The 13,497-nt window shown below is 40.9% G+C and overlaps 1 protein-coding gene across 6 annotated transcripts in view; it reads right to left on the bottom strand.

Moving 5' to 3' along the window:
* Positions 1-13,497, bottom strand: part of ATP8B4 (ATPase phospholipid transporting 8B4 (putative)) — a 299,006-nt gene that overhangs the window by 16,817 nt on the left and 268,692 nt on the right. For all 6 annotated transcript variants that reach the window (XM_070469294.1, XM_070469295.1, XM_070469293.1 and 3 more), the window contains one exon: positions 3,658-3,741. In XM_070469294.1, coding sequence (XP_070325395.1) covers positions 3,658-3,741 — 84 coding nt within the window. The remainder of the gene's footprint in view (positions 1-3,657; positions 3,742-13,497) is intronic.

Raw genomic sequence — 13,497 nt, 5'->3', positions numbered from 1 at the left:
TCTCTTCTTGGTGAGTCTACCTAATGGTTTGTTGACTTTATCTTTTCAAGGAATCAGCTCTTATTTTCATGGATCTTCTCTATCACTTTCTTAGTCTCTATTTCATTTATGTTTGCTCTAGTAGTGGTTTTTCCCTTCCTTCTACCACCTTTGGGCTTTGTGCTTTTTCTAGTTTCTTGAGGTGTAAAGGCAGGTTGTTTGAGTCTTTTCATGTTTCTTGAGGTTGGCATTTATTACTATGAACTTCCCTCTTGGAATTGCTTTTACTCTATCCCACAAATTTTGATATTTTATATTCCCATTTTAATTTGTCTCAAGGTATTTTAAAATTTCTTCTTTGATTTCTTCTTTAACCCATTGTTGTTCAGGAGCATGCTGCTTAATCTGCACATATAAGTGAATTTTCCAGCTTTATTCATGTAATTAATATCTAGTTTTATACCACTTGGTTAGAAAAGACACGATATAATTTCAAAGACTTTTTGTAGCTTAATAAATGATCTGTCCTTTAAAATGTTTCTTGTGCACTTCAGAAGAATTTGCATTCTGTTGCTTTTGGAGGGAGTATTCTACATATATTAGAATATATAGAGATATAGAATATACATATATTAGAATATATATTCTATATATATTCCTTGTATTCTATATATTATTCTATACATACATGTAATAATGTATGTTATTTTATATACATGTGTGTGTGTGTGTGTGTGTGTCTGCACACACATTAGAAGTGTTCCCTGGCAACAGTCATAAAAATAAGGATACCAACAGGAGTATGAGCTCCTTTCTGGGTCAGGCTGATTACTATAGTCCCATGGGCTCCTTGGAAGAAAAGCTATGACCAACCTAGACAGCATATTGAAAAGCAGAGACATTACTTTGCTGCTAAAGTCCGTCTAGTCAAGGCTATGGTTTTTCCAGTAACCATGTATGGATCTGAGAGCTGGACCATAAAGAAGGCTAAGTGCCAAAGAATTGATGTTTTTGAACTTTGGTGTTGGAGAAGGCTCTTGAGAGTCCCTTGGACTGCAAGAAGATCAAACCAGTCAATCCTAAAGGAAATAAACTCTGAATATTCATTGGAAGGACTGATGCTAAAGCTGAAGCTCCAATACTTTGGCTACCTGATGCAAAAAACTGACTCACTTGAAAAGACCCTGATGCTGGGAAAGATTGAGGGCAGGGGGAGAAGGGGATGACAGAGGATGAGATGGTTGGATGGCATCACTGACTCGACTGGGATGAGTTTGAGCAATCTCCGGGAGTTGATGAAGGACAGGGAAGCCTGATGTGCTGCAGTCCATGGGGTCGCAAAGATTCAGATATGACTGAGTGACTGAACTGAACTGATGGGACCAGGAATGCAAGTTTCTCTGGCTTCTGGAGTTAGGCAGCCAAGAGATGTCCCCTGGGTGGCAGTCACAAAAATAGGGGTACCAGAAACATGTACCAGCACCTGTTCAGGAGATACTTGTACTCTAAAGTCTGGCAAAGGGAGCATGCAAGGATGGCACCAACCCTCTGTCCCTGGAGTGTGTTCCAGCAGACTCCAAGATGTGTGTTCAATTGGATGCCTGCCCCCAGGCCGACACTTTAATATAAGCTGGTGAGCCTCTGTACCTGGCATGATCTGCTGTGTCTGCACTGGGCCCAGGAGCAAGTGAGTCTGAGCACATGGGCCATTCAGAACTATTTCTTAGATTGTTTCAGTCTTGTGGGCCTTGCAACAGGAGCCCCATTGGTTGGGGGCGGGGGGGCTTATCTCTCAGTTGCGGGTTTTAAAAGTTAAGGTGCTCAATGTGGGGTGCATACCTTTCACTCCTAAGGGAAGAACTTCAGGCTTTGAGTTTTTTCCTGGTTGAAGACTGCCATGCTGAGGGTGGGGGTAGGGTTTATGGCGAGATTGTGTCCCAGCCTCTCCAACTCGCTTCCAAGAATATGGTTTTCTTCTTGTTTGCTCAGTGTATAGTCTTCACTCAGACAGCCTTTAGGGCTGTTTAAGAGAAAATTTTTCCTTGCGTAGTTGTAGACTGTGTCCGCAGGAAGAGGTGAGTTCAGGATCTTCCTTTATCGCCATCTTGAACTCTCCCCTTATATTTTTTTCATATTGCACAATAACCATCTTTTCCCAGAAAGTGTTTTATTTTTAATATTTTATTCCACATTCTGGGCAGCTTCAAAGCACCAAGAAAAGGAACACTTGTAAACATGAGCACTTGGAAATGAATGAGCTTAATCCTTTATAACCAAAGTCTTCAAGAGTTCATTGCTTTTTGTAGAATTTCACAAAATGAGTTGTTCACAATCTTCCTTTTTTACATACAAGAAGTGAGGCTTACAACTGACTACAAAGCTTCAGAATGGGAGAGCAGGATGAGCTCATAAAGTTAAGATTTATATTTTGCAATAGATGGCTTTGGGCCAGAAAATGAGGCCTAGCAAATGGATCTAACAACAGCCTGGAGAAAATCTGGTCTCCTTAAAAATACTTCAAAAAATTTTTTTAAATAATACACTCTAACTGTGCCATGGAAACTCCTCTGGCTAGTCTTTCACTTCCCCATGGGCAGCCAGACTTTTCCCCCATCCAGGAAGTACCCTCCAAGGCTTTGAGTGTGCCAAGGACCTACCATTTTATAATTGATTCCCTCCCTCCCCTCCCCTCAAGCACATTGAGCTAAACTAAAGAAAACTACGCCCTTTCTCTCTCCACGGCTCTGGGGCTCTGTGTCTCCCTCTTGCATTGGCAGGGTGCTCCTCTGGCCTGGAGTTTCTGTTCTGAGTCGTGCTGGGCAGTTTCACCACAGATGCTATCTCTCTGCACTCCAGCCCAGCTCCATGATCTTCTATGTATCCTCACATGGCTCTCTGCACTCTCAGAGGCTAATACGGGATTCCCCAGTGTGTAAACTAGAGAGACTAGTTCTGAGGCATATTGGTCAGTTCTACATGAAAAATAAGTAAGTAAACGTACAGTCCTATGAGTTTGGGAAATTCTGGGCTACAATGTAATTAAAGAGACTATTTCTTGTAGGACCTCTCAGAGACTTTAGAGAAAACAATGTAGGGTGTGAGTCTTTAAGAGGATAGTAATCAAGCTCTGATCCAAGATCTTTTGGGGGAGTTGGAAGGGTTTTTGATCCATGTGATACCTATTAAGGTATCGACTCCATTCTTAGGACTCTTTCCATGATTTGGATCTTCTCAGTTCAGTTCAGTCACTCAGTTGTGTCCAACTCTTTGCAACCCCAAGGACTGCAGCATGCCACGCCTCCCTGTCCATCACCAACTCTTGGAGTTTACTCAAACTCATGTCCATTGAGTCGGTGATGCCATCCAACCATCTCATTCTCTATTGTCCCCTTCTCCTCCCGCTTTCCATTTTTCTCAGCATCAGGGTCTTTTCAAATGAGTCAGTTCTTCACATCAGGTGGCCAAAGAATTGGCATTTCAGCTTCAGCATGAGTCCTTCCAATGAATATTCAGGACTGATTTCCTTTAAGATGGACTGGTTGGATCTCCTTGCTATCCAAGGTACTCTCAAGAGTCTTCTCCAACACCACAGTTCAAAAGCTTCTACTTAGAAGCTAAAAGCAACTAAAAGGCATCAACAGAGCAAAGTAAGTTACAAAGACAGAGGAAAACACATACCTGGTCAAAAATCCCCATGGCTAAAACAGGCAGCGATGTGTAGACAATGTTAAAAAGGGTAATGAACCACTGGTCGTAGACAGTCTGAAACAAAATTAACACATCAGTGAGAAACAGCATACATAGGTGTGAGAATATTCACTTAGAGGCTCTTGGACTAACTATCTCAATCTCCTAAAGTGGATGGGAGTTTGATGTTAGAGTCAGATAGACCTGAGTTCTCCCCAGGCTCAGTCTCTTATCAGCTTTGCTGCTTATGGGACACTAGATCTCTCTAAACTTCAATTTCTTAATCTCTAAAATGAAATCATACTTTCCTTATAGAATTTCAGTTGGGGAGAAGGACATCAGACATGTAGACAACACCTAACACAGTGCTGGATGCACATGAGCTCTGGCCCCTCTGGTGGGTTATTTCATCCTTTAGGTTTTCAATGTCTTCTAGTAAGTCCAACTACCTGAACTGCTAAGCAATAGCAAAGGATCCATGAACATCTTCAGAGGGAGATACAGAAATGAACCTGTCAGTCCCATCCTTTGTTCACATGGAGAACTTTTTCTTGTTAGTGGTTTAAAGCAAGGTGGGCATGGAGCTAGCTGCTTGCTACACTGGATATAAATCAGACAAAAAAAATATCCCTCACACCTATAGACAACAGTTTCCTTGCATGAACCTCACTAAAAGTGAGGCATATGAAATAGTCCTTATATCTCTTTTGTATTAGTAAGTACATAGAAATGTAGAAACAGAATGGAGAAAGTATTATAGACCTTATCACAGGCAAAGGGAAAGATTAAAACATAGGTCTCCAGCTCTACAGACTTCCCTGGTGTTCCAGTGATTAAGAATCTGCCTTGCAATGCAGGGGATGCAGATTTGATCCCTGGTCAGGGAACTAAGACTTCACATGCCACGCTCCACAACTACTGAGCCCACATGCTCTGAAGCCTGTGTGCCACAACTAGTTGAGCCCATATGATGCAACTACTGAAGCCTGTGCCCTCTAGAGCCTTCGAGCCACACCAGAGAGTCCATGCATCATGATGAAAGATCCCACATGACACAACTAAGACTTGATGCAGCAAAATAAATAAATATTTTTAAAACAAAACATAGGTCTCCAGCCCCTAATCAATGTCTGTTCTACCACTGTATCATTCATTCATTCAATATTTATTAAGAAACCACTATGTGCCAGGTACCAGGTTCTCAGCAATGATAATTTAACATGATACAATCAGATAAAAATTTCTCATGAAATTTTCACTGTAATGGTGCCGAGGAAACAAACAACAAAAAAGATTTTATATAATAAACAAGATACATAGTTGATGAGTAAATGAGTAAGAAAGTAACAAATACTAGGGTAGAAAGAGGGTAGGAAATAGGGAAGGGCTGTACAGTGATTGGAGAAGGTATCACTAAGAAGTAACATTTGAGACAAAAGTCTGAATAAAATTAAGGATCAAAATATGCAGCTTTCTGGGACATGAACAGTTCGTATGGCAAGTAGATCACATGAAGAATCTGTGAGGCAAGAAAGCATCTGGCATGTTCAGAGGACAGCAAGACAGCCCATTTGGCTGGAGCAAAGCAACCTACAGGGAGTATCATGAATTTCAAAGAAATAATTACAGGAGGGTCCTACAGAGGTAACTATGGATTGTTCCCTAAATAAAAGACGACAACACTGGAGGATTTTGAGCAAAGGAACATCATGATTTGCACTTTAACCTGATTCTCTGGATTCTGTGCTGAGAATAGACAAAAGAGGTACAATTGTGGAAGTTGGGAAACCGATTAGGAGGCTAGTGCAGTGCTCCAGATGAGAAATGAAGGTGACTGGATCAGATGATCAGTGGAAAGAACTGCTGGATTTTGAATATTTTCTGAAGCACATATTCTTCTTAGGGAAATTCTGAAAGCAGCAGGAATCTTAAATGCAAATATTCCAGACAGAGAAGCTAAAGGTAGGTTCTACATAGTTATATAGGTAAGGCAATCTTTCAAATCATGTCCTGTACATGTAGACTATATAGAAGAAAAAAAATATTTTGGTGGCTTTATTGCTAAATCTGGATTTGGACTATTATATGTCTTTGCATTGCTGTTTGTTCGAGATGGGTATATACTTGTTCAAGGAAAGAAGAAGTGGAAGCCAGTCTTCAAAGGCCAAATCTCAATGTGAAATTTCTGTTGAAGCTCCACAGGTGGTTTAATTCAACACTGAATAAACCAGACACTGTGAAAAATGCTGATTATTGTATTCTGAGCAAGGTTAGTCCCTTGGTAAGAAGTAAGGAGCGTGGACATGTCAATCAATTCAAGGAGAGTTCATTCTCAAGGAAAAAAAAAAAGAAAAAAAATGAGAACAGAAAAAAGGAGGTGTGGGGTAGATGAGAGAAGGAAGGAATTTGCTTTATTCTCTGAATATCTCAGAGAGTTGAGGCCTGGAATCTACATAGGAAAGACCTGCTCAATGTCATTCTCTTTGAGGGTATGCCAAACACAAGGCAGGAAAGTCGAATTCTACTACCAATAAACAGTTGAGACAGGATTTAGCCAAAGGGGCAACATTAGGGACCACCAAGAGGCTTATGCTTGTGACTCAGAATAACCATTTCTAGTAACCAGTTTTTTTAAGTTCTCTTTTGTTATCTGTGCGTGCATGCTAGGTCATTTCAGTTGTGTCCAACTTTTTGCTATCCTATGGACAGTAGCCCACCAGGCTCCTCTGTCCATGGGGATTCTCCAGGCAAGAATACTGGAGTGGGTTGCCATGCCCTCCACCAGGGGATCTTCAAACCTGCATCTCTTACATCTGCTGCTTTGGCAGATGGATTCTTTACCACTAGCGCCACTTTGAGGTTTATTAAATTGTCTGAACTCTGCTGTGAGGATCTGAAAGGGGGCCTTATGTCCAGTGATATGCTAGGTGTTTAACAACTAGCTCTTAAAAAAAAGAAAGAAAAAGCCTGAGTTGTAACATTTACCAGTTTCCATGATGTAAATATTCTCCATTGGCTGTTCAAGCGGTCATATTACTGAGTTAAGAAGAGATGTGCCACAGCACACCACTGTATTAAACCACATCAATCCAACAGATACAATGAACCTCAAGAGCGTAATCAGCAAAAGATGGTAAACTCATTTAAAAGTGACTCAGTGGGAGGAGAGGTTAAAAGTGACTCTGTGGGAGGAGAGGGTGGGATGATTTGAGAGAATAGCATTGAAACATATATATTACCATATGTAAAAATATATAACCAGTGCAAGTTTGATGCATGAAGCAGGGCACCCAAAGCCATGACTCTGTGACAAGCTAGAGGGATGGGATGGGGACGGAGTGGAAGGGGGCTTCAGGATGGAGGGGACACATGTATACCTGTGGCCAATTCATATTGATATACTTAGGAGTATACCTACCTAAAGAAACAAAAGACCTATACATAGAAAACTATAAAACACTGATGAAAGAAATCAAAGAGGACACAAACAGATGGAGAAATATACCGTGTTCATGGATTGGAAGAATCAATATTGTCAAAATGGCTATACTACCCAAAGCAATCTATAGATTCAATGCAATCCCTATCAAGCTACCAATGGTATTTTTCACAGAACTAGAACAAATAATTTCACAGTTTGTATGGAAACACAAAAAACCTCAAATAGCCAAAGTAACCTTGAGAAAGAAGAATGGAACTGGAGGAATCAACCTGCCTGACTTCAGACTCTACTACAAAGCCACAGTCATCAAGACAGTATGGTACTGGCACAAAGATAGAAATACAGATCAATGGAACAGAATAGAAAGCCCAGAGATAAATCCACACACCTATGGACACCTTATCTTCGACAAAGGAGGCAAGGATATACAATGGAAAAAAGACAACCTCTTTAACAAGTGGTGCTGGGAAAACTGGTCAACCACTTGTAAAAGAATGAAACTAGAACCCTTTCTAACACCATACACAAAAATAAACTCAAAATGGATTAAAGATCTAAATGTAAGACCAGAAACTATAAAACTCCTAGAGGAGAACATAGGCAAAACACTTTCCGACATAAATCACAGCAGGATCCTCTATGACCCACCTCCCAGAATATTGGAAATAAAAGCAAAAATAAACAAATGGGACCTAATGAAACTTAAAAGCTTTTGCACAACAAAGGAAACTATAAGTAAGGTGAAAAGACAGCCCTCAGATTGGGAGAAAATAATAGCAAATGAAGCAACAGACAAAGGATTAATCTCAAAAATATACAAGCAACCCCTCCAGCTCAATTCCAGAAAAATAAATGACCCAATTAAAAAATGGGCCAAAGAACTAAACAGACATTTCTCCAAAGAAGACATACAGATGGCTAGCAAACACATGAAAAGATGCTCAACATCACTCATTATCAGAGAAATGCAAATCAAAACCACAATGAGGTACCATTACACACCAGTCAGGATGCCTGCTATCCAAAAGTCTACAAGCAATAAATGCTGGAGAGGGTGTGGAGAAAAAGGAACCCTCTTACACTGTTGGTGGGAATGCAAACTAGTACAGCTGCTATGGAGAACAGTGTGGAGATTTCTTAAAAAGCTGGAAATAGAACTGCCATATGACCCAGCAATACCACTTCTGGGCATACACACTGAGGAAACCAGATCTGAAAGAGACACGTGCACCCCAATGTTCATCGCAGCACTGTTTATAATAGCCAGGACATGGAAGCAACCTAGATGCCCATCAGCAGACGAATGGATAAAGAAGCTGTGGTACATATACACCATGGAATATTACTCAGCCATTAAAAAGAATTCATTTGAATCAGTTCTAATGAGATGGATGAAACTGGAGCCCATTATACAGGGTCAAGTAAGCCAGAAAGATAAAGAACATTACAGCATACTAACACATATATATGGAATTTAGAAAGATGGTAATGATAACCCTATATGCAAAACAGAAAAAGAGACACAGATGTACAGAACAGATTTTGGACTCTGTGGGAGAAGGCGAGGGTGGGATGTTTCAAAAGAACAGCATGTATATTATCTAGGGTGAAACAGATCACCAGCCCAGGTGGGATGCATGAGACAAGTGCTCGGGCCTGGTGCACTGGGAAGACCCAGAGGGATCGGGTGGAGAGGGAGGTGGGAGGGGGGATCGGGATGGGGAATACATGTAACTCCATGGCTGATTCATGTCAATGTATGACAAAACCCACTGCAATGTTGTGAAGCAATTAGCCTCCAACTAATAAAAATAAATGAAAAAAAAAAGAAAAAAAAATAAAGTGATGAGTTTGGAGTAGTTATGAACTTTGTTTTCCATATAGTTTATTTAAATTATAAGTTTATAGAATTTAATTTTCATTAACAACTGTGTTTAACCACTGGCTCACATTTAACAAGCAGTTCTTAGGGACCAGTATGGGCTAACTCTAGCATACCTCAGCCTATGTTTATGCTGGGAGCAAAGTAGTACAAACAGCGCAGATTCTACAGGATCTGAGACTCCATGTGGCAAGAGAGAACCTGCAGAAGGGCAGGGCAGTTGCCTGGAGTGTCAGGCAACCATAAGAATAGACCAGAAAAGCTTGTCAGCATTCCCTGGTAACCCCAGGATATTCTAGCAGAGGTATCTGAAACAAGCCTGGATTTATGGTACTCATATAAGACAGGAGCATGTGCCATCAGTAACAACTGATTAATACCAAATTCCCCACCGAAGATGCACGTATGCATGCTCAGTCGTGTCCCACTCTTTGTGAACTCATGGACTGTAGCCCTCCAGGCTCCTCTGTCCATTGGAATTCTCCAGGCAAGAATACTGCAATGGGTTGCCTTTTCCTTCTCCAGGGGATCTTTCCGACTCAGGGATTGAACCTGCGTCTCTTGCATCTCCTGCATTGTAGGCGGATTCTTTACAACTGAGCCACCTGGGAAACCCTATATGTGACAGAGATATGTGCCATCAATAACAATTGATTAATACCAAATTCCCCACTGAAGACAACAACAACAAAAACTAAGGGTAAAAAAAATATCTTCATCAAAGCCTCAATGAACTAAGGAATGGGGAATACCTGTCAAGATAAGGGAGAGGATGAGAATTTAAGAACCACTTTAAGGCCTAGGATGATTTTTTTTTCCTCCAGAGACCGTGTTTATCTCTTTCTATCAGCTGCTGAGGTTGGGATGAAAGTCTGATGTTTTGTGGGCCAATCAGGTGTCCTGCCATAGACCCTAATCTCAGGAGGCTGTCCAGATTGGGAAGTATGTCAACAGGATCTCTACCCTTGATGGGAACATTATCCCTCTAGTCTCAGAAAACGATTAAAAGCAGAGGGTCCTGAGCTCCTAGCTGCCTTATGTACATCTTCAGCATCCCCAGGCACATGGCTCAGAGCAGTGCAACCCTCCAAAGGCCCTGCCCACAGTACAGTGTTAACAGAGTCGCAGATACCACCTCCGCCGAACTCCTGTCTGCTCAGCCTCCTTCTCTTCCTTCAGATGAGCCAATGAGTCCAACAAGTCTATTCCTAGAAATATATGTCAGAATGCCTGCCTTCCAGCACCAAGAAACTTACGAAAACACTCACACTGGCCCTGGTTATAAAAGCCCCAAACCAGAAACATTCATGGCAGACACTGTGGTATACTGATATCATAGAATTCTACAAAATAATGAAAAGCAAGGAACTATATAACTGTATCCAAAACCACAAATGAATCAAAAAATATATACAATGTTGAGCAAAAGAAGCCAGACAAAAGAGTATGATTCCCTTTCAGTAAAGTTTAAAAATGTGCCAATCTATGTTGTTTAGAGGTTTATACTCATATGGTAAAATTATAAAACAACATGAGTATAAAATATCAGGGCAATGATTACCTCCAGAGAGTTGGAAAATGAGGTGTGACTGAGAAAAGGCAAGGGAGCTTCTGGGGTTTGGCAACCTTCTAGTTCTTGCACTGGATCATGGGGATGTGAGTGTTCATTTTACAATTTGTTAAGCTGACATTTATATATTATGTACTTTTTTGTAGATTTGTTATTTTTTACAATAAAAAGGGAAACACATGACCTTATTCTTTAGTCACAGTCTGGTGGGACTTTGGGCACTGGGAGTATTTTAAATATCCTGATGCCCATGCCATATCCAGGCCAATTAAATCAATGTCTTTGGAGGTAGGATGATCAAAGTATCAATAGTTTAAAAAATTTCTCTGGTGAGTCCACTGTGAAGCCAAGATTGAGAATTTCACTTATCCCATCCAGAAAGAAAGCAGTAGCTGACACAAACCCTCAAGTATTTTATGATGGTTTCATATCAATTCATTTCATGACTGAAGCATGGAATATATAAGAGGAGGAAAGCAATTTAATTGAAGTCTGATAACCCCAGGCAAAACCTCACACTGTTGGATCTCTTTTTCCTCCACCTCATCCACCATCCAACTTCTCACTGAGGAGAGATGATTTCAGGTACAAGAAAGAAAGAAAGAGTCTGGAAAATTATGACAAGCTAAACTGTGAGTGGGGTTTCCCTGGTGGCTCAGTGGTAAAAAATCCATCTGCTAATACAAAAGACACAGGTTTGATCCCTGGGTTGGGAAGATCTCCTGGAGAAGGAAATGGCAACCCACTACATATTCTTGCCTGGAAAATCCTATGGACAGAGGAGCCTGGGTGGGCTACAATCCATGGGGTCCCAAAAGAGTCAGACACAACTTAGCAACTAAACAACAACAAAACAAACTGATGGTCTGGCCTAAAATGCCATAAACATCACCACAAAGTGCCTAGCATTAAACCTGCAGTTATCTGATGGTAGCGTTTGTAAGCTGGTATTCAGATCTGAAGCCTCATTTCACAAGTTGAGCAAGAGAGGACAGGAAAGGAAAATCAGTGAGAATAAAGTTTAAATGAGTTTTTACAATTTCTTGCAAGAGGGCTTGCTGCCACACAGAATCACAACAAAAAGAAAACAAAAATGAGCTGGCTGGTATGTATGGAACATCCTATGGGCCAGATGTTATTGACTCATTAAATAATCACAACAATCCTGTGAGGTTGGAGCTATTAACAGCTTCCAGTTTACAGACAGGGAAACTAGTTTGAGGCCCATTAAGTTAGGAGACTGCCTAATGCCACTGAACACGAAGATTTTCAAAGTGGTATAGGGAACTCTTAGGGGATCCACAGTGTCAAAATTATTATCAGAATGGTGCTAAAAAGCTATTTACTTTCCCTCTTTACTCTCATTCTCATTTGAGTATATATGACTTGTGATGTCACAACCAACTGGATGCAGAAGCAGATGTGAGAACCCAAGTGCCTCCTATTGTGCTAAATAGTAAGAACTTAAGTATAAAAACTTACTCTCTTCTCACAACTAATTTTTTATTTTGAAAAGTACCATAATTTTTTTCAGTAAAATATGTTATTTAGATAAGCATGTCATGGGTGTGTTATTTTTTAATAAATGTTTAACTTTCCTCCATTTTAATTCCTAATTTATTGCCAATGCAGGAGATGTGGGTTTGATCCCCGGGTCGGGAATATCCCCTGGAGAAATAAATGGCAACCCACTGCAGTATTCTTGCCTGGAAAATATCATGGACAGAGGAGCCTGGGTGGGCTACAGTCTGTGGGGTCACAAAGAGTCAGACATGACTTAGCAACTAAACAATAACAACAAATGATAAATATTGATAGAGTCCTGACATCACAGAGTTGGAAAACTGCTGGTCTATCAAGTGTCAGGACCAACTCCTAGCCCTGGTACTCAGCATTCACAGCACTGACCATGGCATGAAACCACTGCTCAATCCGTGGTACCATTTGGCAAGTTTCTTTAAAAGCTTCCCTGCTCATGTCATTTTATATAGTTGAAAGTGTACAACAAATACAATTCTGTATGCTGGTTTTTGTCCTTTAAAATGATACCATTAGCTTAAAACCTTCAAGTGGCTTCCCATTTTACTTAGAGTGAACTTCTAAGGTTCTGCACCATGCTTTACAGCCCTTCCTGATCCATGCAGCCTACCTCTTCAACTTTGCTTCACTGCAGTCTTGTCCTCACTCACAGAGCTTCAGCTTCACTGACTGTCTTTAACTTACCAGGCTCATTCCTATGTCAGGGGCCATTTGTACTTGCTATGCCCTCCGTCTGGAATACTTGAACCCCAAGGTATTCACATGAACATTTCCCTCTAAACGCTCAGGTCATAGTTCCAGTGTTAACTTCCCAATGAGAACTTCTACAATACCCAATGCTTTCTTAATAGCAATTCTGAAATTATCTCACTAATTTACTCCTTTATTATCTGTTTTCATCCCACTGGAATATAATCTTCCCAGGTAGCTCAGCTGGTAAAGAATCTGCCTGGAATGCAGGAGACCCCAGTTCAATTCCTGGGTCAGGAAGTTCCCCTGAGGAAGAGAGAGGCTACTGACTCCAGTATTCTTGGGCCCCCTGGTGGCTCAGACAGTAAAGAATCTTTCTGTAATGTGGGAGACCTGGGTTCAATCCCTGGTTTGGGAAGATCCCCTGGAGGAGGGCATGGCAACCTACTCCAGTATTCTTGCCTGGAGAATTCCCATGGACAGAGGAGCCTGGTGGACTATAGTCCATGGAGTCACAAAGTCAGACAGGACGGACTGACTAAGCCCAACACAGAATATAATTTCCATGAAACAGAGACTTATGCACAGTGATAACTCCCATATCTACAGCAGTGTCTAGCCAATGGTGGGTGCTCTAAAAAGATTTATTGAGTATTTTACAACTTTTTATAAATGTTAAATGCTTAACTTGCTAGTAGACCCTCCCCT

This window comes from Odocoileus virginianus, chromosome 6, assembly GCF_023699985.2.
Source record: "Odocoileus virginianus isolate 20LAN1187 ecotype Illinois chromosome 6, Ovbor_1.2, whole genome shotgun sequence".
Classification (NCBI taxonomy): domain Eukaryota; kingdom Metazoa; phylum Chordata; class Mammalia; order Artiodactyla; family Cervidae; genus Odocoileus; species Odocoileus virginianus.
Note: the sequence above shows the minus strand (reverse complement) of the source record. Positions and strands in the feature narration are given on the sequence as shown.